This window comes from Ixodes scapularis, unplaced genomic scaffold (genome assembly GCF_016920785.2).
Source record: "Ixodes scapularis isolate PalLabHiFi unplaced genomic scaffold, ASM1692078v2 PGA_scaffold12__126_contigs__length_90152505, whole genome shotgun sequence".
In the NCBI taxonomy this organism is placed as follows: domain Eukaryota; kingdom Metazoa; phylum Arthropoda; class Arachnida; order Ixodida; family Ixodidae; genus Ixodes; species Ixodes scapularis.
The window spans coordinates 9,616,160-9,641,843 of record NW_024609838.1 but is presented as its reverse complement, the minus strand read 5'-3'; the positions used below and the strand labels follow the sequence as shown (position 1 = coordinate 9,641,843).

The following is a 25,684-nucleotide window of genomic DNA, read 5'->3' as shown; positions in this document are numbered from 1 at the left end:
TTATCCGCGAGTTTGAATTAAGAGAGTTTGCATTCACGAGATTCGACTGTAACATGATTCGAGCACGCTTAAAGTGCGCCCGCCGTTAATTCAGTCATCATGACTGGAGCAAACACTGGGTCTTTTGTATGATGTATACGAACCGGAGCAACTGTCACAGTTCTACGTGTAATAATGACGCAATTGGCAAAACGACAGAGCTTGTTTCGAGTTGGCATATATGACCTTTTTTGTTTTTTATTATAAGCCAAAGGCAAAGAATGCGCCTCTGTAGCTCATAATTCGGCGCGACTGCGTGGTTGCTTGGCGCTGGTCTTCTGCTCGGACTCGTCGTAGTTGAGGCATTTCTTCCATTCCCTCGTGAAGTTCACGCGCGCGTTGCAACACCCGAACGAATGCTGCCAGGTACCCAGGAAAATCTTAAGCTTGAAGTCGTCCTGAAATGAGAACATTGCGCGACGAAAATAATAAACGTGCACAGAGGACGCATACGCAGGGATGATCATGACGATGATGCAATCTATGCAAAGGTGCGAGCGAGCTGGTCAAGAATAACGATAATAATCCCCGCTCCTCTTCTTCAGGGATTATCGCTACACGTAGAAGCAGAACATTTATCGCACCAAAACATTCAAATTATTTAAAATAAAAAAAAATATTACACCTGTCTTCAACTGAAGATAGAGAGAGAGAGAGAGAGAGAGAAAAGGCTCGAGGTATACCTACGCACTTCTTATGAGTTGTGAATGCAAAAGCATGACTGTCGTTCTTGCGCGCGCTCCGGGGGATGCTCGAGCGGGCTCTCTCCGGGAGGCCCCGCCAGCCAAACGCTTCCTTTTCCCGGCGCTCTCTGGCGCGGGCACGTAGCGCCATCGGGTGGCTCTGCTAGAAACTGACGCGCCTCGGCCAATGGGAGCCCTATCCATCAGATTTCGGCTTCACTTGGAGAGGAGAATTCATGTGCCGTTTGGCTCGGCTTATTGCGCGGCTTCAAAGCTCGGAGCCTTCAGATCCCGGCTTATTCACTTCGCTCCGTTGGGAGAGGAGAGTTTAGCTGAAGTTTGGCTTCAAAGCTGATGACGTCGGCTCAATCCATGGGACCAGTTAATGCTTTCGCATTAAAAAAAAAAAAAAAAAAAAAAAGGTTTTGGGCGTTATTTTTACGCCGCGCGACTGCGGGGGCCTATTTCTCTCGACCTGGTGACGCTGTAGCGTCAACAAAACCAGAGCCGTAGTTTGGGAGAGTTTGGCCATTGGGCGGAGCAAAGGCCACCACCAGCGCCGAATACTCCCCCGGCGGTTAAAGCGTAAACTAAAAGTACCACACAGCGTCGACCAATCAGCAGATCGCGACGTCACAATAATGAAAACGACATTCAAAGCATTAAATAGAACCGTTCAATCTCGACGACTCCATGACAATTTTCTCTTGTTTGAATCGCACATTCGGTTATTCTAATTTTAATGGTGTAGCGTCTAATAGACGCGACCATTAAAAAAACACACACAGAGACACACAAAAACCACTGAATTAAAAAAAAAATATTTTGCTTTTTCTACCTTTTTCGATTACCTTAATGTTCGACAGGTATATGTCTCAAAATCAATGACCGTTGAAAAAAAAAAAAAAAAAGTTCGCGAATATTTATGCTACCATAGGAAATTTTTGATTTGCGGGCGAAGCCGAAATTGTACCCCCGTGGGATGATGATGATAGCGTTTGTATCCAACTACTGTGCACTCTGGGTGAGATGGCGACACTGCTTGGAATAGTTCGAAATAGGAACACAAAGCTGTTCTGGCTGTGTGCACGCAAAGGCGCATATGCCGGCCACTGCTGTGATCTGCACCCTCGTAACTGATTTCGTGGTGAACTCCAGAAAGAAAAAAATAAACGCGTGATGAACCTATACAGAAGTAGCGCCTTCCGGCGTCATGTTTGTCACGTGCCTTACTGCAACGCTCAGATTAGCTCCCCGGAGATTTCGCTGTTCGCCAAGTTACGTTGAAACTGCTGTCCATATATTTATTTGTTCGAGGGATAGGCAAAATACTCGCAAAGACTGTAGTCGAAACACAACTGCGAATTACTTGACAATAAATGTATTTAATAAAAAAACGGAACTATAGTCTTTCGAGAAAAAAATATGAATAGAAATACAAATATACGGAATGTTATATCCGATCGTCTTCAAATACTTTAGGAAATTAACTCCCCGCACTGCCAAACGCGGACACACTGGTAAGACATGATACAAAAGACACTCTGCAATGCCGTTTGAGGCGTGTTTCTTCTTTGTATGGCGGTCACATTCGTCATACGACAGCATACGCGTGTGATGCAAACTTACTTCGAATAGGCTTGGTGCTTATAATTCTGTCATCGTTTCTGCAACGAACGTCTTTTGTATCGTGTATGAGCAGTGTGAGTGTGGCTCTAGGTTTTAGAGCGCAGCTCTTAGGGGCCCGTTCCCGGCTTGAGCGGCGTCGGCGTGGGCGTCGGCGTGGGCGTCGGCGTGGGCGTCGGCGTGGGCGTCGGCGTCGGCGTCGGCGTCGGCGTAACCGCAACTCTCGTAACCCTCGTGAGGGTTACGAGGGTTACGAGGGTTAATCTCATGAGGGTTACCCTCACGAGGATCACGAGAGCCACGAGGGTTACTTACCCTCGTAACCCTCACGAGGGTTACGAGGGTTAGTTACCCTCAAAAGGGTTACCTTCACGAGGGTTACCCTCACGAGGGTTACTTACCCTCGTAACCCTCACGAGGGTTACGAGGGTTAGTTACCCTCAAAAGGGTTACCTTCACGAGGGTTACCCTCCACGAGGGTTACTTACCCTCGTAACCCTCACGAGGGTTACGAGGGTTAGTTACGCTCAAAAGGGTCACCTTCACGAGGGTTACCCTCACGAGGGTCACGAGGGTTATGAGAGTCACCCTCACGAGGGTCACGAGAGTTACCCTCACGAGGGTCACGAGAGTTACCCTCACGAGGGTCACGAGAGTTACCCTCACGAGGGTCACGAGAGTTACCCTCACGAGGGTCACGAGAGTTGCCCTCACAAGGGTTACTAGGGTTACCCTCACGAGGGTCACGATTGTTACCCAGGTCACGTGACCCCGGGGGGGGGGGGTCACGTGACCTGGGGATACCCCCAGAGGTCACGTGACCCCCCGTTGACGTCATAGCCACTGATGACGTCATCAGTGACGTCACTGATGACGTCACCGGCATCCGCATCGTCATCGTCACTGATGACGTCATTAGTGACGCCACTGATGACGTCACCGGCATCCGCATCGTCATATTCACTGATGGCGTCATCAGTGACGTCACTGATGACGTCATCGGCATCGTCACGTGGCCCCAGGTCACGTGACCCCCCGACGTCACGTGACGCCCCAAGGTCACGTGACTCCCACAAGGTCACGTGACCCCCGAGGTCACGTGACTTCCCGCCCCCCGAGGTCACTTGGCCCACCCCCCCAGTACCCTTCCCTCCTCCTCCCCAAGAGCTGCGCTCTAATTCGGCGTTACAGGGAGTTGTAAACGGCTTTCATTTTTTTCACTGGCGTGCTGCCTGGGCAGTACCTAAATACAATCAACTCGTACCTTTCCTAATATGTAGTTAAATACGATATACAAATCATTTAAGGGCACTATGAAGCGCTTTTTGAGATCCTCGTTTTGTGGTCACAATTCAATCTACGAGCTCCAAGCATCCTAAAACAAAAACGAAATTACATTGATTTGCGGCCGAGTTGCATATTTAAAAAAAAGTGATAAAAGATTACGAAACGCACCATCGTCGCAGAACGACAGATGGCGCTACCTAACCTTGCTGGATATGATCGAACGACGGGCGGCGCTTGTCAGCCACATCGCGAGCAAGTGGTTCCCTCGCGGACGAGCTGCGTCGACCAATCCCTCTCGTCCGCGAGGGAACCCATCGCTCGCAATGTGGCTGAGAAGCGCACTGTTCGTCGTTCCACCATATCCAGCGAGGTTCGGTAGCACCATCTGTCGTTCTGCGACAATGGTAACTGTCGCAATCTTTGATCACTTTTAATGTGAAAACATTAACTGTCCCACGCAGCAAGCCGACGTCATCAGCTTTGAAGCCGCGTCAAGAGGCACCTTAATTCTTTTCTCCAAGTGAAGCCGGCTCCCAGCTTTGAGACCACGCGAAAAGCCTAGCGAAGTGGCACCTAGTTTCCCTGATCCCAAAAGAGCGGAGTGAAGCCGATATATTTCGGCTTCGGTCCCATCGGCTGGCGTGCGTCGACGAGGCTCCCATTGGCCGCTGGGCGTCAGTTTCAACGACAGCCACCCCATGGCGCTGCCTGTCCGTCAGCGCGCCGATAACACGTTGCGACGTGTCTCCACGCCGAGCAAGGTTAAAGTCACTGTAGCAGCGGCTCCACGCCCAAGGCCAGAGCGGCGAGGAGAGCGGGAGTGCGGACTCGGCCGTCGATGGAAGTACGCCGCAGTCGAAAGAAGAAAGCGGAAGAACGACATGCATGCTTTTGCATTCACAACTCATAAGAAGTGCTTAGGTGTACCTCGAGCCTTTCTTTTTTTTAGATGCTTTTAAGGCTCGAGAAGGAATTATACCGTAAAACGAGGATCTCGAAAAGCAATTTATCGCCCCTTTAAATGCTTACAAGCAGCGAAAATGAAGGAAACTCTCCCTCAATTCCTTTTTTATATTAGGGAAAGAGGGAGACTTTCCTCTTCTCTGCAGGGAGCAGCTCAGAGACCCGCCCCTCTGGGGAGAGGAGGAGAGAAGTGTGCGAGATGGAATGGAGAGGAGGAAACTGGGAACCGATTTTCTGCCCTGCAGAAAACGATTCTGTAGGTGGGCCTTATTTTGAGACACCGGCAATCCTTGGTCTCATCTATTCCGCGACGAAAACGGCGCAGAGAGAAGCCGGCGACTTGAACTCACGGGGAGGAACTTGCGGCACAGTCGGACGGTAATTTTGAAAGTTTCGTTTGGCGTGACTCTGAGTGGCATGTCAACGTCGGGGTTGGTGAAGTTGAAGGACACCTCCTCTCCGAAAGCACGTAAATCCTCGGTGTGCTGCTCGAGCCACAGACCTCCCAACAACTTTCCTTGGTTCACGTGTGGAACTGACAGAAAGAAAACGAGAAATACCATGTTCAAAAGCCCATGAAGGAACTCTGGCGGTGGGCCATTTTTTGAGCACGAAGCTCGCGATCGGATCCGAATCCTCGGCGAACGCTAACGAGCAGCACTCGTTCTCGTTGCCAGCCGAGCTGAGTTAGCGCCGAACGCCGACGCAGCGTTCGGAGAACGCGCCCCAACATTGGCGGATTTGGGCAGTGTTGGCGCAGCCGCCACTTGGTGACGCGAGCTTTTGACAGGGGCCAATAAATTACAGGGTTATAACTTAGGAGGCCTTTACCCAAAAGGCGTCGTGTAAAGGATGCTTGAAATCGCAGTCAAACCACTCGCGTACGTCGTCTAAAGGACAGGGTGTTCACTGGAGACACGATGGCAGAAGCATTTCCGGCCACTTGTTAAGCATGATCGAGGCAAATGTTGGCTTCGTACATTTGTACGCCTACAGAACGTGTCTGCAGAGAGTGTTTGCTTTACCAATGCGGCGGGACAAAGGATAAACCCACCTTAGACAGTGACTGTAGACACTGTCTTTTGTATGATGTATAGTAGCAATGTGACTTCATATGTATCTTTCTATACCGTCCACTACCGAAGAAATTGTCGTTAATGTTATGCAATGCCTCTAAATGGAAGGTTCGGCTGAATATTGCGGTAATGCAACAAGAAAAGAACAACAACAACAGCAAAGTAATTATATAAACAGAGAGGTTCCAGTGGAACTAAAGCAGGGGAAACATGAGCGAAGAAAACGGCTGCCGAGCGGCAGAATCATAGCAACCGGTCCTGGCGTCCCTACGTCACTTCCTCGCTGCGCTCGGATCTGGTCGAGACTAGGGGTGTCGCGAACTTTTGTCGAACCAGATTTTTTGGTCGAACTTTCGGGGTTCGACCGGTTCGACTTTGTGGACAGTGTGGCCAGACCTTGATACAAGCATGCCTAGGTTTGGAGAATTTTTTTTTTATGCAAAGGGTTATTTTATTGTGTGAACAGCTGCAATTAAAAGAAACTAATTTTATTCACTGAAGAAGTTGATAACTTAATTTTTAGTACTGTATTGACTGAAATAGCCGATCAGCGCTGCACTTAATTCATCTCTTAGCCATTACCATCCAATCCGAAGCCAACTGGCCAGCCTTTCGCGCATGCGCACACGAGTCGAACCTCAATACAAGGTTCGACGAACTTCCCGCTAAAAGTTCGAAAAAGTCGAACCTGGTCGAACTCGAACCGCGGCCGGTTCGCGACACCCCTAGTCGAGACAGATAAAGTCGCGCGGTGCGCCTGGGGAGCGCCTAGCGGCGAGCGGCGAACGGCGCGGGCACCCAGTTTCACCGCTCATGTGTTCCATGCTTTACACTGGAAGACAAGTGGGAGAAATGGGCGGCTGCAGATAAACAAAACTAAAACTCTCTCACCGAATGTGCGAGGTGATCAGTTTTGCCTTGTGAAACTTCAAAACGTAGTTCTTATTTGTTTTATTTTTTGTAATAAAATGAGACCAACAATCTTGCCAAACTTGTGCTTGTTCGAAACGATCGAGTTGGTTTAGCGATGAATGCAACTTGTAGCGCCACCCCCGCAATCGCAGCCAGCAGACAATGGAGTCCGTCGTCTGCTCGCTGTGTCTTTCGAGAGATGGCAACACAAGTGACATTCATTCATCGCTAATCCATGTGAGGCTAGGGCTAAAATCTACGGTGAAGAAAAACGCCCCGTTCATAAGTTGGGACAAAGTTCAAGAAAGCCATGATAGAAAATTAAATTTTGAGTCTCACCAGACGGATCTAAGACGCTTTAGAAGAGCAAGAGAAATCTACAAAGTGCAATGCGAAGACCCAGCCCTTGCAGAGAGAGACCCCGGCCCTGCACAGATACCGCGAGACGAAACCAGACAAGATAAAGAGACTGAAGGTAAAGCTAAATCTGGCAACGGCAAGGGCTAAAAAATACACTCTTGAACTAAGCAGGCAGCGTTGTAAAAGCCATTGTGAGTTCATCAACGTCAAAACAAGCCTCAAGAAGGTAGGAAGAACCTATAGAAGCATAACCGGTAAGGCAAGAGCGCCGTGTACCGGAAGCAATGTAGTTCTTCGACTGGGGTGTCGGAAGAAACACTCAGCGACGTGGCGGCGTACTCTTTCTTTCCGCGGTCTGCGGCACTATCCGTCGAATCTATCTACGAGCTAGAGAAGGAGGCTGACGACCTGGACGAGAACCAACCTTTCCCTATGGGTGAGCTGCAGGCAGCGCTACGATCAGCCAAATGTGATACGGCGCCAGGCCAAGATCAATTCACGATCTCGGCTCTCAGAAACCTCCCAGAGAAAGCTCTGCAAGAATTACTGAATAAAAACTCGGAAGAAAGTTCTATACCCAAGGAATAGAAGACCTCAACGTTTCAGCCAATGCCGAAACATGGAAAGCACCCAGACGCTTCGCAGGAAGACGGCATTCCTGAACATCATTCACAAGTGCGCGAGGGCGAAGCTTAATATAAGACTCACCATGAAAGGAATGCGAATTCGGCACCAGCCGAGCATCAGGGTACCGGGACTCACATTCGAACAGGGCGGGGTAGCCACGAGTTGGCTCATGTAGCTAAGGACGCGTTGGAAAGACGGAATGAAACTTCTAAAATGCATCTCGAACAAGTCATGAGGAGCGCAAGAAGAATTTCTATAGAGGATAGTCAGAGCTCTACCAATGTCCAAAGCCGTCTACGGGTGAAGTTATCTGAGATTGACAAAGGGGCGGAAAGAAAAGAAAAACAAAAAACCAAGCGCCCAGTCATGAGAACAATCACTGGCCTTCCGAAAAATAACGCCGATAGAAGACCTTCGCCAGGCAGCGCAGATCAACCTGATATCAGAAATAACAGCGGATGTGCAAATGAACCAAAGAACCAGGCTAGAGAAAACCTGACATGGCATGGACAGGGGTGCTATGTTGCGCTTTTTGCACTCCCAGAAGACTTGGAAGAAGGAAATGACGTCAACGACTAGAGCAAACGCAGATTGGATGTTGACAGAAGAAAACAAAATCAACATCCAATTTGCATTTGCTGCGTTGTTGAAGTCACTTCCGTCTCCATAGTCTCCTGGGAGTGAAAAAAGCGCAACATAGCCCCCTAGTCCACGAGAGCTAGGAGAAAGAACATTGCAAGCGACCGGCAAGGAACCCCCGCCACCCCCATGGGAAAATGAAGCAGTGGTGGATTTCAAGCCAGTTCCAAAGAATCGAGGGACTGAACTAGCCGGCCGTAGGGGACTTGTGATCAAGAAACATTTGGAGCTCATTGAGCACCTCAAGAAGCAAGAAAATGCAATGATAATCTACACCGACGCCGCTAGAGACAAGGAAGGAAAAACCGCCATCGCCGTGCGCACCAAAAACTCCCGAGGGCCCTGAAGCAAGAACGTACAGTACACCCTCAGTGGACGGCAGAACTTCAGCAATCCTTTAGGGCTAGGCTGTAGAATAAAACACCCAGGAACTCCGAAGACCACGCGCACATTTTCCCCGATTTAAAACCAGCAGTGAACGCGTACCTCGAGGCAACAGTAAGAATCGAACGGTGCAGCAAGTGAAGTCTCGAGCCAAGGAGTTTCGACTTCAAGGCGGAGACTTAAAGGAGCGATGCAACAATTTTTGTACTGTGCACAAATACCGCTTAAAACGGATCCCTAACGTTAATGACCTATGAAACACGCGTTCGTTTTTCACCCCACGCAATAGAAGTCCCAGAAAAAAATTTAAGAAAAACGAGCAGCGTTCACCCCCTCAACTCGCAGCCAGAACAAGCGGCCACGTGATCTGGAGCCGATTATATGCCGCCAATGTAGATCATAGCCACGCGCTGGGGTTGGCAAGGCGCAGAACACGCGCTGAGTTCCAGACATTGTTATGGCTCGGCTGTTGTCGTCGTTGCAGCGATTGGACACGGGTCACAACCCGAATGCTTCTCGAGCTAGCAATTGTCACGAGCCCAAGTCGAGTGCCCACGCAATGCTCGGGTCCAATCTATGAACCGCATTCAAATATCGTCACTTGGGTGTACTGCGATCCCCGAGTTACGTCATCAAATTTTGCAAAGGAGAGATTGAATGAAAATGATCGCTTTTGTCCTTGAAATTACACCGCAACAAAGGAGTTTCTTGGCCAATGGCGTTGCGGGTGAATATCCTTGAATCCCAGGTGTGCCAGTAAGCTCGTGTAGAGAGAAAAACATTCCAATTGAATATCGTTGCACCGCTCCTTTAAAGGGATACTTCAACAAAAGTTGAAATATACCCGTCGTGTTCAGAAATAGGCTGAATATGATCCACAATATGCGTAAATGACACACGCTGCTTCGTGCCGAAAATACCATGCAGCTTATTAAAAAAGAAAAAGAAAAGAGAAAATAAGAAATTTTGAGTTGTCGATGAAACAATTTGTCGATGAAACAATCTGTCGATGAAACGTCGCGTGTCGATTAAACGTTGTTCGATGAACTGACTGTCACCGGGCCGAAAGGCATACGTGACGGTGGCGAATGCGGACGTTTGTTTTTGACCCTGATGGCTGTATTTTTCGTTCTAAACGGCCCACTCTGGCAAACGCTCGGAGATCAGCCAGCGTACGGAAAACACGTCAGAGCCGCCGCAATCGTGACGCAGATTGTTTCGGGACCTGACGTCCAAACGCAGCGGACGCCTGCAAGCTATCCCAGCCAATCCCGCTCTGTGGAAGTAGTCCGTGATACGCTTTCCGGGCGTCGCTGTGCGCCCTCTCTAAGGTCACGTGACAGTCGCAAGGTCTTGGATAGGCCCCGATGGCTGGTAGCATCCGCTTAAAGCAGCCGAAGCACACCTGCGATCGGGCCACTGCAAGTAAATCCAAAGCTATCTTCGTACGAATTTTGCGTGACAGGTTAATCTTTTATAATCTTGTAGAGAGACAATAGCGACTTCTGGGACACACAAAAAAGAAAGTCTCGCGGAGAGGGGAATTCATCCTTCAGCTCCTCTTTCCCCGTGGTCGGAGGCGAGACAACCTCCGTCACTACCTGTCAAGGTTCCTAGACGGGCATTACAAACGTGGCGTTAGCGACATCCGTCAGGTGCTTTTTGCTAATCGTTTAATTCGTTCTGAAATTCCTTTTTGTGTCTTTTTCAACAAGAGATTGGTGTATCTGATGTGGTAATGCTCCCTTGAAAACAAATACCTCCCCCCCCCCAAAAAAAAAAAAAAAAAAAAACGGCGAAAATTTTGGGTTACTGTGGAATACCCGGGAATGAGAGAGCTGACGATGCCGCGAGCGTAAAACTACATATATTTTTACCTTCACAAGGCTACCTCAGTTCCTTCGAAAGAGGTCAACACTTGGCACCAGACCTCGGTGAAGTTCAAGAGCAGGAGGGAAGAGCCATAAAACTAAGGCTAGCCTCGCTCTTATCTCCGGACGATTTCCCTATTCTATCTAGTTTCTCGAGGGAGGAGAGGGTGTGTGTACGAAGGCTTGAAACTACAACGGCCATCACTCCGGTGTGGCAAGGAATATTTCACAAACCAAAGTCGCCCGAACACGTCGGTCCTAACCCATCTTGCAAAGTGTGTGGCCAACAAGCCACGTGTACGAATTTGGTCTGGAACTGTAAGGACAGAAAGATGCGAAGACTAGAATCCATCGCAGAATTACCGCCAGAAGCAAGGCCCTCGAGCTACACAGAGTGAACCCTCCCAAGCATCAAGAACGCTTACAGAGAACAAATGCTCTCATCGCTGCTCAGTTTTATTCGCTCTTCAGGCCTTTATCCCCTACCCCCCCCCCCCCCCCCCAATTTGATTCCCATTCCCCCCCCCCCCCCCCCCCACATTCCTACTTCATCCCTTCCTGCAGCAGATGGTATCAACCGAGAGGCAACGACATAATCACCTTTTCTTTTCAATAGAAGTATTTACTACTACCAACTTGATCATCTGCGAGCACGTAAAACGTTGGATTTTGCAAAGTTCTTGGCCTATGTTTTCTTGTTTTTTGTTTTTTTTTAATACGAAAAGGGTTACGTTTTGAAACTTTACAAGGAAAAACTAACCATCTTAATGGACGTGTGGTGAAGTTTCGAGCTTTCTATGTGCAGGTGCTGATTTTTCTTTATCGTTTTACACATTCTAAAAAATTCCTGCGCGTCTACTCATCCGCAAAACACTCAAAGAGCCAATCTCTCAAATGTACGAAATCAGCTCAGCGAGTGATGAGGCGGTACATCTGTTTAGACATCAAAATGAAGACTTCGCTGTGACATTACGCAACGCAAGCATGACGCTTTGCATTGCGTAATGCCACAGCGCTGACTTCATTTTTATATTTAAACGGATGTTCCGCCTCACCATTCGCTGAGCTGATTCTCTATATCGCAATGATTGACTCTTTGAGTGTTTAGCGGGCAAGAAGACGCGCAGACAATTGTTAGAGTGCATCGTAAGATTTACAGAAGCCGCCCCATAGACGGATGTAATTTATTTGTAGCGCAACGTTATATTAGTCAGCGAAAGGGTGGAGGTTCATACTTACTGCCTTTTGACCACCAAGGCCAGAACTTCTGCGAATAATCTATGGCAAACAGAGGGATACAAAAAAAAAAATATTACGACAATTATTCGAACAGGCATGTGTTGACAGCCAGACGTGTCGATGCGTTGATCGCAACATAAGAGCCTTTTTTTAAGGTTCACCAGGCAGCATAGCGATCGCCACTCCTTGGGCGTGCAGCATACGTGATTGAATCTGAGTTCTCCCCTAACGCTTGTGGGAGCGAGGGCCGGCCACCACCACCAGAGGCCGCTACTGACCACCCAAGCTGGACAACAGCCGAGGCGCGCAATAGCGCAAAGAGGGCACACGCCCACAGAAAGGGGAGGGACGGACCAGCGACACGGAGACGCGTAGGTCGAATGCCCGGCATTATTATACTTTATTACTAGCAACCCTTTGATGTCACTTTAATAAATGTAGTTTCTCGTTTTGTGAAACCCCGGCTTCGTGTTCTTCCTCCCGGATGGGCATGCAGCAAGGCAACCCTACCACACGCTGAAGCAGCCAATCGGATAATTGGCGTACTGGTTATCGGATGGCGTGCACTTTTGAAAAGGGACTATTGACTTTGCACTCAACATCATTAAAAAAAAAAAATCGGAATGTTTTTTTTTTTTTGGACAATAGTCGTGGTATGTTATTTGGTATTCACGATAAAGTCCATGCTCCCGTATGACAAAGTACCAAGCATCTCAACAATGGAATTACGGCATTAGCCCAACGCCAAATGCCGAATCACGAACCAGGAGGCGTGAACTTAATTTCATTTATTTGTGTTCGATGATGACGATGATGATGATGATGTTTTATTTTTCTTTACTGCCCACAAACACCCTAACGCCTTTTGTGTGGTGCACTGTCAGTTCGTGTTCGCAGCAACATGTACATAATTCAGACTTGTGCTTTTAAATACTCTAATCAAGATACTGTATTTTCAAATACTTTTTGAAGTATCTCGGTATCATGCAAATACTTTTGATCGTGAGGATTCGATACTTCATTTTAATTACATTGTTGAGTATCTTGTACTCTTTATCTCAGATACCATTTTTGGCATTTCGCCATTTTCCGAGCTTTTTGGTATGAGGCGGCGTGGGCGTGGCACGAGAAAACAGAAACATTCTTTCGAGTAACCAAATCCTGTCGCTAGCTCCGATAAGCTACGGTGACTTTGAGTGAGCTTGTGAAAACATCGCTTTTGTGCCGATCGGGACTCATATTTCAGCCCAAATTTCGTACAATGAAGGTTTTTTCCTCGCCTTTTCATAGGCGCCTTTTTTCCCCCCAGAGTTTCCCCCGAAAAATCCTAAAACAAAAGGGGTGGTTTTACGGAAATAAAGATTGCCACACTGAGGTGGTACGCAGAACAGGAAAAGATCCACGACAACAATGCAGACTTGAGAGTAAAAAAAATAAAAAAAAATAAAAAAAAGTAAACAGAAAAACAAGTCTTTTTTTTTTTTTTTTGCTTGTATATTTATTTGACAGCGCTACTGCAAAAATTTCGATTTTTTTTTTGTATTGTTTCTTTTTTTTGTGTCGTCAGTCCGGCACCCTTTTTTTCTCGCGATAACTGTCTGTAGGGGAGTATTGTTAAGCATAGAACAGGGCAGGAAACGAACTACGAGCAGGATGGCCTCTCAAAGTGCCAACAAACCGTCCTATAACGTTGAGTGCCTTTCTGAACGCAACTACTTTAAGAAGGGGCGAGAAGTGCCGGGGCTATCATATGGGCTCTCATTGTCATCTATTCACTCATTTTTGTATTCAAGTTCGTTTGTATTCAACTCACCATACGGGAAATATGGATTCTATTTAAACGATATGCCCAAGTTGCGCCGCAGGTCTGTCCCGGAAATGTTTTATAAGTTGCATCAGTGATATCCTGCTCTTTATGGTTGGACTGCATAGAATAGCCCTAACATATTTTTATGTGTTTTCTTCGTTTTGTGCTGTTGCGTGCTAATAAACCATTCTGGTAAACCAGATTTGCACAACTGTATAATTCTGTTGGTCACTGACATCGATACAAATTACGCAATGTGGAAGTAGCTCCAAAGGTAATTGAATTACATTTCTAGGTATTCGTATTCTATTCAAGATACTTTACCGTGAAAGTGACTTGAGCAGTATTTTAAATACTTTATGAAGCACGTAATTAGTAACTTAACTTAAATACTGCTATTGAGTGTTTTGTCCTACACTGACAAAATTACACAGAGATTAAGGACAAATGTCTGTGTAATCATTAAGGGCAAAAAATGCGTTACAGAGGGGGCTGGTTTTTTAATGTATAAAAAAAAAAATAAAACAAGAAAATCAAGAAACCGGTATGACCTAGTAGTCCGGTTGCAGATTTTTTTTTTTTTTTAAGAGGATTTGGATTTGTGGCAATGGACGGGGGGTAGACGATTGCAGTCAGTAATATACAAGGTATGAATGATCTAAAGTATCCTGATGCCTGTGCGATTCGGATGGTATTCTGAGTTTTGTTCTTCGGTGGGATCCTACCGTTCGCCGTGATTGGCTCTCTCGTCCGTGTTTTGCAGGAAAGTGAGCTTCTTGCATAAAGATTCGTTCTTGGGCGTTCTTCTCGGCGAATACCCTGCTCTGATTGCAGGTGAAACGACAATAAGACACTCGCAGCTCGCCACCGCCCGCGTTTTCTTAAACTGCCAGTGGTCACGAGGTAGTCACGAAAGCGCCGAAAATTGGACAATGTCTAGGTGAACGTTATTAGATCAACTCTCAGTCAAAAGGTCTTCAAACCAAAAGCGGAAAGCGGGAAGCGTGACACTTTTAGCGGGAAGCGGGAACACTTCGTTTCGCTGTTTGGTTTGGATATGGGTTTTGTCGGAGCAAGAGGGATTCATCGGGGAGAAATATTGAACCAGTCGTCAGTAGGGTGACCTCGCGACCCGCGACCCGCGGGACTGTTCCGCATTGAGAGCTCGTGTCCCGCGTCCCGTGAGAAATTTCAAAATTTTCAAAAAATGTCCCGCATTTCACATTGTCCTAAAACTACCTCCGCAACTCATGGTGTTGCCGAACAACGGGGCACGGGGAAGCGCGGATGTTGCTGGTAATCGTATGAATCGAAATGGTACGCCATTTTTTATCCAAGCGTTGTGGGAAGTGACCGTCGTTCTTGCAGAAGAATTGATGCGCATGCGCCGTTGTGCCTCTCCCTTTGGTGGCAAAATGTGAAAAAAAAAAAAAAATTGCTCGCCAAAAGGGCTTATATAACATATTATACTTATTTTCAAATTGCTGTGTCAATGGGAAAGGGTTGCTGTGAGTTTTTTTTTTTGTGAAGACACTTACGATAGCAAAGGTCGAAAAAAAACATAATGTTAAAAATTTGTGTATGACCATGTTGATGAAATAAGCGTTGACAGGAAACAATAACCCGAAAAAGATTTACTGTTTCTTATTTCCATCTGATGCATAGAGTTCTGCTACAGTTGAATCTTTTGTTTTCAACTTTGACACATTAATAAAGTGTTTGGCATAAAAAAAATATATCACTGGGAGTGGAAATTATTCGAGCTTAATTGGTGCAATGAAATTATCAGGTGTATAAACAGTACAAGATAATGAGTGTGCTAACACAGCCTCGGTTCGTTGTGTGCGTGTTAATACATTTTCTCTACCCCCCTCCCCCCCCTCCCGCCCCTCGTGTCCCGCATTTCGCTTGTAGAAAGGTGGTCCCGCATTTCGCTTGTAGAAAGGTGGTCCCGCATTTCGCTTGTAGAAAGGTGGTCACCCTAGTCGTCAGACAGATGTCACTCATGGCCGACCAATGAGAATGTGTCTGTCCACCTGCTCCTTCGCGTACCTCACCTTTCTTGGCCTCTTTCTTCCTTGCTTCGGGTCCAAGCTGCGGTTCGCTGCTTCGGGCCTGCTTAGCCTGTTCCTCTCCCTTCCCTGGCCCCAACACAAATGCCCCCCATCAAAAAAAAAAAAAAATTACAGTGGTTTAGCTCAGCTATGCCAGGATATACGTGGCGTGACAAGCCTCCACGTTAACGCCTTCGTCTGGCGCGACGGCTTCCCGATACAGCCTCTCTAAACGTCCGTCGTCAATGTTTATGCCGTAGTGTTTAAACAGCAGCGAGTCTCTCAGTACCTCAACCCATGGTCCAAGCACATCGCGAGAAACCATGTTCGATAGATAGGTAGTCTTGGCAAACATTCTCCTCTTTATGTTGACCACTAGGCACTTATCATCTTCCAAGCTGCGAGGCAACTGCTTTAGCATCTCGTCCGTGTCTACCGGCACGTTCATCACGGGTCCCTTAATGCCAAACTGACCATTTTTCAGTTCATTAGACGACGGATCTGAACGAAGCGAATCCGGGGCGAAAGTAAACGTTCGGCCACATCGTTTAGAATCGGTAGATTTGGTGGCATGTGCGGGTAACGATACCTATTGGTAACGCTAAAGACTGGAATCTTCTGCTTAACGAAAAATTTCTTGCGCATTGTATCAACCCGCGCCACGGTTTCACCCCACTCGGGCGGCGCCGCTAAACTCTACGTTTAACACATGGCACTACTTACCGGCGGCAAGTCATTCATGTGCCACAGTCTTTCACACACGTCGCACACATATCCAAACGGATTGTTTACGAAGTCCGTCTCGAAGGTTCGAGTCGCACTGGCGCCTTCTCTAAGTTTCACCGTATAGTCAGTCAATCGGCGAGCCTTGACGTCATCGACGGCGTCTTGTTGTTGCTGCTGCTGAGATGGTCGGGCACGTCGCTCAGCCTCCTGGCGACGCCGCTTTGCTAGACGTTCCTCCCTTTGCTCCGGTGTCTCCGCAGCCCGTTTAGCCTTCTTCTATTCGTTCTTCCTACTCCCAACCGCTAATTTCCAGGCAACTACTTCGGTATCCGATGAGTTAAGCTTCTCTGCTCTTCTGCGCCGCTGAGCAGCAATTTCGCTCTCCTTCTCCATGGCTATACCACACTGGCAAACGCCCCGTTATATGTATACCCCCACTGATACCTCCGCGCATGCGCACAAAATGAAAGGCGCTATCAAGCGGCTCTGGTGCAGCGTCAGACTTGGCTACTGCGCATCGGAGGCGCACAGCTGGGCACGCGGCGGCGCCACTGCGTCCGCCGCGGCTATGACGTCACTCCTCTAGAATGCGCAGACCGGCGAGGCGCGCCAGCTGTGCGCCGTGTGAGGTCACTGCTCCTCGCGCATGCGCAGCACGGCTCTCCAGGAGCCACGCGAAACTGCTAAACCTGGACCAGTGTAGATCACGCTACAAAACGAGAGGAAGCGCAACGCTTCGTGAAAAATCTCCGCTAAAAGTGCAGGCTTCCCGCTTTCCGTTTTTGGTTTGGAGGGCCCTCGCCCCTTCTCCCTACCTCTCGTCGTTAGACGCGTCATCGTTTTCTTGGGGGACGGCTGGTATGGCTTTGAAGCAAACAGTCTAGATGGTGTTTAACCGGGAGGCACTCACTTGATCGAATGACGTTTTACCGAACGCCCACGTTTCACCGAATGACACTTTAGCGAATAGTCGGACGCCGCAAAGCGGCGTTTTCGGGGGGGGCCAAATGGGTTCACATTTTTGGAATGAGCCGCCGCAGACTGTCGCCGCGAAGCGGCGTAAAGCGCAGCGCGGCGGATGGGTTAACGCGCGCCCCCGTTATTCGCTAAAACGTCCATTCGCTCAAATGTCGCTGTTCGCTAAAATGTCATTCGCTCATGTGATATGGACCCGTGTTTAACCGTATACCCTCTCCGAAGAATACAGCTTTGCAAAGCGTCCTTTAGATGGCGCTTCAAACATACGGGCGGTTAAAGCCTTACGGGTGACGGGTACGAGGGAAGACGAAGTCCCACAACCAAGTTGATCTAATAACTCATGGTCTGGGTATACATTGCACGTGAGGCAAAACTGAGCGTGGATAAATACTTACTAGCAACCGCGTAGAATGAGATCACGTACGTGGCATTCTTCTGGTAAATGCAGGGGTCGCTGTCACATGGAGTGATTGTAAGATTGATAAGCTTCCTGTGCTCCCAGAGTTGATTCCCTGCGAAACATGTAAATAACTCTATACTTTTTTGTATTGCCTTAGTTTCGGTTGCGAGGCGGCTACCCCGAAGATGCGAGTTCTTCGTTCAGTTGTTGCAAACGATCATTCAAACGTAACCCTTCTGCTAATACACCATACAAAAGACACGCGGTGTTCGCCGCAGACACGATACAGTGTGTACAGTGTTTGTATGACGAATGTAAAGGTGTGCAAAGAAGAGACACCCCTCAGGCAGTATAGGGAGGTTTCGGGAACCGTTCTTGCACATCCGATACGGTACAATGGGCCCTCCGATACGAACTGCGCATGCGCTGCCACAGAAGACCCGCGCATGCGCAGTTCGTAGACCGGAGTGCCCGTACCGTATACCGGATGTGCAAGAACGGTTCCCTAAAACTCCCTAGTGTCTGCAGACTGGCTTTTGTATACGATGTATCAGGAGCGTAACGGCGGCTGTATACTATTTGTGCATCTACGCTAGTGTGACATTAGGAGTTTTAGTAGTTGAACATAGTGACAGTTGCGCACACAGGGACAAGGACAGAGTTTTAGTAGATCGTTCTGGGCCGGTTTTTAGCTATAGAAACGGTATCTCACGGTGAATTCCACTAGCAGTTCCGGAGCGCTTTCCGAAATCCGCGAGGGAGGCAAAATTTCGCTCCGTGGGACGAGCGGAAGAAGGACTCGCATTTTTGGAGCGACTCGCCGGACGGACCCGCCCGCGACGGTCGAGCGTTCAAAATAGCCGCTGCTCGAACTTGACAAGCCGACCAACGCCTTGGCCGACTGAGCTTTCTCACAACCGCGGTCACAACTGTCACTGTTTAGGTGCAGGAATAACGCGCGACACGGACCGGGTGAAAATCTCCGTACCAGGGAGCCCATGTCACGTATAACGAGGGAGACGCCCGCGTTCGCCACCGTCACGTCTGCCTTTTGGCCCGGTGGTGACAATGAGTTCATCGAACGACGTTTCACAGACACGCAACGTTTCATCGACAGATTGTTTCATCGACAAATCGTTTCATCGACAGCTGAGGTTAGCTCTTTTTTTTTTCTGTAGTAAGCTGCATGAGGCTGTCGGCGCGAAGCGGCGTGTACGGGCCGGCCAGGTGGCTTAAAAGTTGTGTAATGAGCCGCCGCAAACAGTCGTCGTGAAGCGGCGTAAACGCAGGCGAGGGGCAGGGGGGTGACTAACGCACACTCCAGTGATAAAAGCGTGACGACATGTCCCATTCGCGTAATGAGTGTCGATGAAACGTTCGTGTCGACGAAACGTGTGTCCATGAAAAGTTATCCACGAAACGTAATTCTACGAAACGAGTTTCGACGAAACGATATGGACCCCTTTCGGCCGCCCCGAAGCGGCGGAGCACGCACAGCAGTCGACATCGGTGGAGTTCATATTGCTGGTAAGACTTTATAAACACAAAGAGGTAGCAAACCATCACTTGCATGGTGGTTGCCTAATTTGTTCTTGCTTCATTGCACGAGAAAACGACGGTAACATGCAGTGTAAAGAGGTAAACAATCAGTGGCAGATGTTAGTGCTCACGACTGCCACGCTCCAGTCCCGGCTTTGCTTCCCCGATCTACGCGAGGTAGAAGCGAATTCTAGCCGTCACAATCTCGCATAAGCAACCGACGAATCCGAACAGATCCAATTCCACGACCCGGCCGGTCCGGCGTCCTCGTCGCACATGCGGACCGCTGAGTTAAGGAAATGACATCGCACGTTTCTGTCAACTTCCGCCAAGATCTCTGATATCCCGTGGATCAAGTTCGGCGGGGTTCGAAGGCGCTCCACGGGGCAGGCGCTGGCAAATCTACGAGTGGAAGATGACCAATTGGAGCCGGATCTACCAGCGGAAGATGCTTTTTCCAAAAGAAGCGCTTTGGAGCGCTCAACATCTGCTAGTGGTATTCACGATCAACCTAAACTTTGTAAAAGAAAGCACTGCCAGAGCCAGCGTACGAGCTGAGCGGGGCTCAAACCGCTTGTCAAGATGCTCGCGCGTTGCCAGTGTCATAGCTTCCTCTACACTCACAAAGCCTGGCAGTTTGACGACAGAGCCACAGAGCGCCCGGTCGCAGATTTGGAGCGCGAGGATCTGGTAGCACAGAGCATTTCTCGGGGAGCCTATAGTCAGCGCACAGCTTTTGCAGCGGCGAGGACCCAAAACATGCTTTTCAAACCCGACGAGAGACGAAGCGGTAGCCCGAGGAACGCGAAAAGCAGGAGCGGACATTCCATCGCTCGGGCGATGTGTGTTTCGGCGTCTCGCCGCAGCGGGGCGCCCGTTACACGCCTCTTGCCTGCCGCTCTATCCTTTTCACTTTTGGCGGCCGCGTTACGTGAAGACCTGCCAGGCTCTGTCAGTATATAGAAGGCTTAGGGAGTGCTTTCTTTCCCCCAGTCGCAGCTGAGACGCTGTTCTAGCAAGCCGGCCCTGATATCCGATAACTAAGATAATGACAGTCGATACTCCGCGCGCCGGCGCCATTGCGCCTGCTTCGTACGGTTATCGGCTAACTTGAGATTCTTTACTTTGCGAGGAAGCTTGTCTGAGAGGTGCAGTGACGCCACGGCGCCTAGCCCTGATTTTAGGACATAGTGGCGAAACAAAAAGGCCTTTATCTACCCGCTGTAGTAAAACGTGTAAAAAAAACAAAAAAAAACTGAGAAGTTGTTTATTTTATGGGAATAAAACCATGTCAATATATCGCATAAAAACCGTCAATATATCGCATATGTGCCGCTTCTAAGGCGGCTCTCGTAGCATGCTTGCTGCTTGGGCCGGATTGGTGGTCCACTAACCATTACGTCATGCACAGGCCTTGTCCTTCATACTCGTACGCATTTGCCCCTTCCTGCGGAAAGTTAAGATATTTGCGCTTCTTAGATTAACTTTATATTATTTTATCAACAAGACCGTGGGCAACCGGCTGGTCCGCAGCGTACATCCAGGTTGCCCCGTATGCTATATCGTATCTCGTGATTCCTTCCGCGACCTTTAAGAGACAAGACACCCGTTGAGGCGTACTAATGTTTAAACATACAAGCAGCACATTGCTGTTGTTTTGCGCGGGTGCCCTTTTGGGCCGGAGCACGCGGCGTGAACAGGCAATAACTGACTACGTGTTGTTCAACGAGTGTGTTGTGTGTTACTTCGAGGAAGGCAGAAGCGAGGGAAGTCCTAAAAGGGGTACACGTTTCAAGCGCCAAAAGCATCTTTACTAGAGAGCCTTATACCCCATTCACACCACTGTAAAGCTACCTTTAGCTGAGGGACCTTTATTCTCTGCGGCCAATCAATCAACGATCTTCCGCTCGTGGCGTGTGCTCGCGACCCAAGGGCACGGGCTGATTCGCCGATAGCAAAGAGACCTGGTACCTTTATGTTGACCGTGTGAATGGGGTATTAGAATAACTTACGCCATATTGAGCGCTTGCATTAGCGCACGCTATACGGAAGAGATTTTGGGAATGGCGTTTCTTCGGCCGGGACGCCAGAGCCCAAGCATCTCGCGCTTGCAACGCCACCAAGATACAGTATAAATTTTTATTTCACACACGAAATGCCATAACTTGAGAGAGAGAAAGAGAGATTTCGTCGAAAAATGCTAATCGACACGCTGAAAACGCTTTTGAGGCGGCCACTGCACGGTTTGAATCGACTAGATGAGCAAACATCGCAAAAAAATTGTAACGAGTCCTTACGACAGTCCATGGTGGAATCGTTCGGGGTTATTCCAACCCGACAAATATCTGAAAAAGAAACAACAATACAAAATGCTTCAAATCAAAATACTATATTCTACTTGGAAAAAAAATGCAAGAAATAATGACATAATCTTCAGAAGTACACCGAGCAACATTGGCGGTCGCCATTTTTTATAAGGAACGAATCGTGTGATTGGATCTCAGTACATGCTGAGAGTATAGGCCCAAACAATGGCAGACTCGGGTAGTCTATGCAGCAGCAACTAGATGACGTGATAGTGCTAGTGGCCGACAGCAAAATAGAGCTGCAGTCCCTTATGAATATATGTGGCGCAGAGAGCCACAGGTTAGGCTTAGAATTCAATAGCGACAAATCAGCGGTCGTGGTGTTCAATGACGACGGATCTGCAGAGCTAAAGACACAAGGATTAGAGGTCGAGCGAGTCAATAAATACAAGTATCTGGGAGCATGGATTAACTATAGGGTACGGAATACCTCAATGGACATGCAAAATGTGTGACTGGTAAGGGCGATACGGATGCAGCTGAGGCCTGTGGAACTACGACAGGTATGAAGTGGTGAGGGAGATCTGAAAAGGAGTTATGGTTCGTGCCTGACTTTTGCAAATGCAGTTTTGCGCATAAAAGCTGGACGTCCAGACAAGGCTTGAAATAAAGTAACGCGGAGAAGGGAGATGGGATCTGGGAGCACACGGTAAAACAGGGAACTAAGGTTTACAGAATTTCTAGAAAATTATCTTGATTTGATTTGATTTGACATGGGACGGTTCTCATTCGAGGGCAGGGAAGCTAGCAGTAAGATGGAATTTGAGATCAGACCGAGAGAAATAGATGCATCGGAATTAAAAACAGCGCGGAAAGACGAAGACCAGACAAAGAAGTGACACGGACGTAGTAGGTAAATAGATGCAGGATAAAGGACACGAAAAGTTCTTAGCTAATTACACGTGGGAATCGTCGGTACAAAATCGAGAAAGCGGACCAGAAAACTTAGATCTAGATATATGGGCAAGAGCAGGGACGCGGATGAGAAAATAAAGGTTAAGAAGAGAGTTAAAGGAACTGAGAGGGAAATATGGGAAGCAGGCATGCAGACTAAATCGGCCTTGGCAATTTACAGATCGTTTAAGGAGGGCATTGCTAAGGAACCTATCTTTGAGAATTCTAGCGGGAACTCTTGGTACGGCTGAGCACTTTTTACTGTCAGGGGCTTAGCCCTGTTGCACCTGAAGAGGCGACTAATTTGCACAGGGATTTAGGGAGGGAAAATAGACATGGGGAAGGTGGAGATAACCAAGAAGATCTGACTGGTTGCATAGGTCGAGGGAAGAATGAATATCTTCTTCTCCTCTTTGGGCGACCCGTACGGCGGAAGGTCTGTGCACTTGGTTGCATAGAGGCGCTTTTGTCGTACGGATCGTAGCTCTTATGAATAAATTTATATATATATATATATATATATATATATATATATATATATATATATATATATATATATATATATATATATATATATATATATAATGTCTATGTTAAATAAAAGCTAAATAACCCCCTCCCCCCGCAAAAAAAAAAAAAAAGATGTGGTGAGGTCGCCGCCCGGTTCAAAGGGTTCAACCTCATCCATTCGTCCATCCATTGTCTATTGCCAATGGTTACGCACGAATTTCATATTACATTCTGGTAGCAGCAATGGCAATAATCAAAACCAATTGATTCCACACTTTGAGATGGCCAAGAAGGAATGATTTACCTTTCAAATACGTCGAGTTGATAAAAAATGTTTAGCCATTTACTGTTTTTTCAGTTGGTAAAAGTATACGAGAACTCTTGCTTCGGAGAAGCACGTTTTCCAAATCAGCGCGAATTAAGCGAGTTCTGTTCTTCAGAGCGCTTTATCAAATTACACTCCTTCTTACACTTGAGTAATAATAGCTTGATATATATATATATATATATATATATATATCTATATCTATATATATATATATATATATATATATATATATATATATATATATATATAACGGGCATGGTGGCGGGAGGCCGAAGGCGTGGGTATAAAACTTTTCTTCTCAGTTTTATATATATATATATATTGTGGGAGCCGAGGGTGAACTACGAGGCAGATTGCACGTGACAGTTGGCCGGCCGAGAAGTGCGTGCTGAGTGAGGCTGGTAGCTGGACAAGGAACGTTGAAGCTAGAGCCACTAAATGAGCTGCGCTTAGAGTATCGGCACTCCGTTCCTCGACATTGTTGTGGGCGCCGCCATTTTGGGGCTTGTGCAGAACAGACGACCCTGCCGATCGTCATGATTCAAAAAAGAGACTTCTTCCGCATTAGATTCGGTGTTAGGAAGCTCATGTAATCTTGCTTTGCTCTGTCGCGAACTGTTTAAACATTTGTGGAGGCCGCAAGAGCGTTTCCTGTGATTTCAGATAAAGCTTCAGATAACTGGCAGCCATGATTTTAAGCCACAATATGGCCAAGTGCCGTTACTCTGAAGCGTAGCTTATTTAGTGGCACTAGTTGAAGCCAGGCTCCCTAGCCTGGCCCATAACGAACCCCGGAGCGGTCCACCAGCGAAGTCTGGAGCAAGACCGGTGGAAACGGCGAGCCCGGGCCATATGACCTGTGCTACGACGATCCCGGGGTGGTTCCGCAGCGAGACTCGGGCATTGGTAGCCCGGGACAGCCTACGCAGCGCTGGCGTGGGAAAGGCGATCCGCAGGCCTGGACACGGACCCCGACTGTGAGCTCTGATCGACGGGCGACAACAAGGGTCGTCGGGCCCGGACTACCGGCTCTCGACGACGGGCAACCGAGAGGTACAGTAAACCCATTCGCTGTCTTCTCGTTGCAGTGTATAACTCCCTGGGTGACGGGCGGAAGGCATACCGATCCGGCGTCGATTATTAATATAGAGGGATCTCCATAAAAAAAAAACAATATATATATATATATATACACACATTCGACGATTTTGATACAACTAAATAAACAGTAGGAAATCACGTAGTCAAAATATAAATAATCTCATACTAAAAAAAAAAAAAAAAATCGAGACGGTAAAAGGAAGGGACAAACACAACGTTGAACTTTCAGCGGCTAGCCTGCGCCAAAGCCCTTATTTCTGTAATCGATCTCGAAGTTCATAACATCGACTTACCGCTGTCGAACATTGTAATCTAACGTAATACAAAAGTAACGTGGGCTACTTATTGTAATTTTTACGTTATTTCGTTACGTGTAGAAGACGGTAACGAATTTCAAGAGTGCGTTACTTTTTGGCGAACTAACGACGTAACTCAATTTTGCAATTTATTTAAATAACTCGCACAGAAATGTCTCCGAACAGTAAACCAAAGAAGAGCGAATAAAAAGAAAACATGGCTCACCAGTACAAGTTTCCTGCTGGATTATAAACTGTGCCCCGCAGATGGCCAGGATAGAAACAGCCCAAACTGAGGCACCGTTCATCGTGAAAATAGGAAGAGACTATCACCGGTCCAGCAGTTCTTTACTAATGCGTAGCAGGAGAACTGCCTTTACCGTATAGTGCCTGGAACGCGTCAATGGCTGGTGTGTTTAGCATCCTTTATCGCTACTTCATAAGAGTATTCAAGAAGACGTCAACAACATACGTCACAGCTTGGAGGAAACGCTTTAGAGAGCCTCTAGGAAACGCTGCCGGTTTCCGCGATCCTGGCGGCTGGTCGCAGAAACGCCTGCATAGCAGACGAACGGGCGTAGCAGACAGTAGCATTTTCTTCGTCCGGCCGCTGCAGTGCTATGCCGCAGCACAGCTGGCGCCTGCCACGCGTTCATGTCCACCACCGTATTACTAGCAGGAGCACTACGATCGGTAGCGTTCCTCAATGGATTGTGACGTCACTTGTCCAAACTCCCAAGATCAAAGTATAGTCCTGCTAAACAGAGGAGTCGAAAAGCTGCCCTGAGCCGAGCTGTGATTGGTTGTTTGTTTTGTTCATTGAATGGTTTGCTCGTGTTTCAACGAAGTGAAAAGAGCAACGGAGCAACCGTTTTTCTTTATGGCATTTATTCGTGATGGTTCTTGAGTTTTTAGTTTCCGTATAAAGACATTTCTGAAAGAGCAGACAAGGCGATAAAGGCGGCAGCAGCTGTACTTT

General features: G+C 47.8%; 1 protein-coding gene across 1 annotated transcript; it reads right to left on the bottom strand.

Annotated features, from left to right (window-relative positions):
* Window positions 1-275: 275 nt before the first annotated feature.
* Window positions 276-25,013, bottom strand: LOC115315635. The gene is made up of 6 exons (XM_029974862.2): window positions 24,932-25,013; window positions 21,508-21,555; window positions 17,667-17,783; window positions 11,707-11,745; window positions 4,949-5,133; window positions 276-437 (listed from the first exon to the last, which is right to left on the bottom strand). Exons 1-6 carry the CDS (start codon window positions 25,011-25,013, stop codon window positions 276-278), a joined length of 633 nt encoding a protein of 210 aa, XP_029830722.1.
* Between the last annotated feature and the right edge of the window lie 671 nt (window positions 25,014-25,684).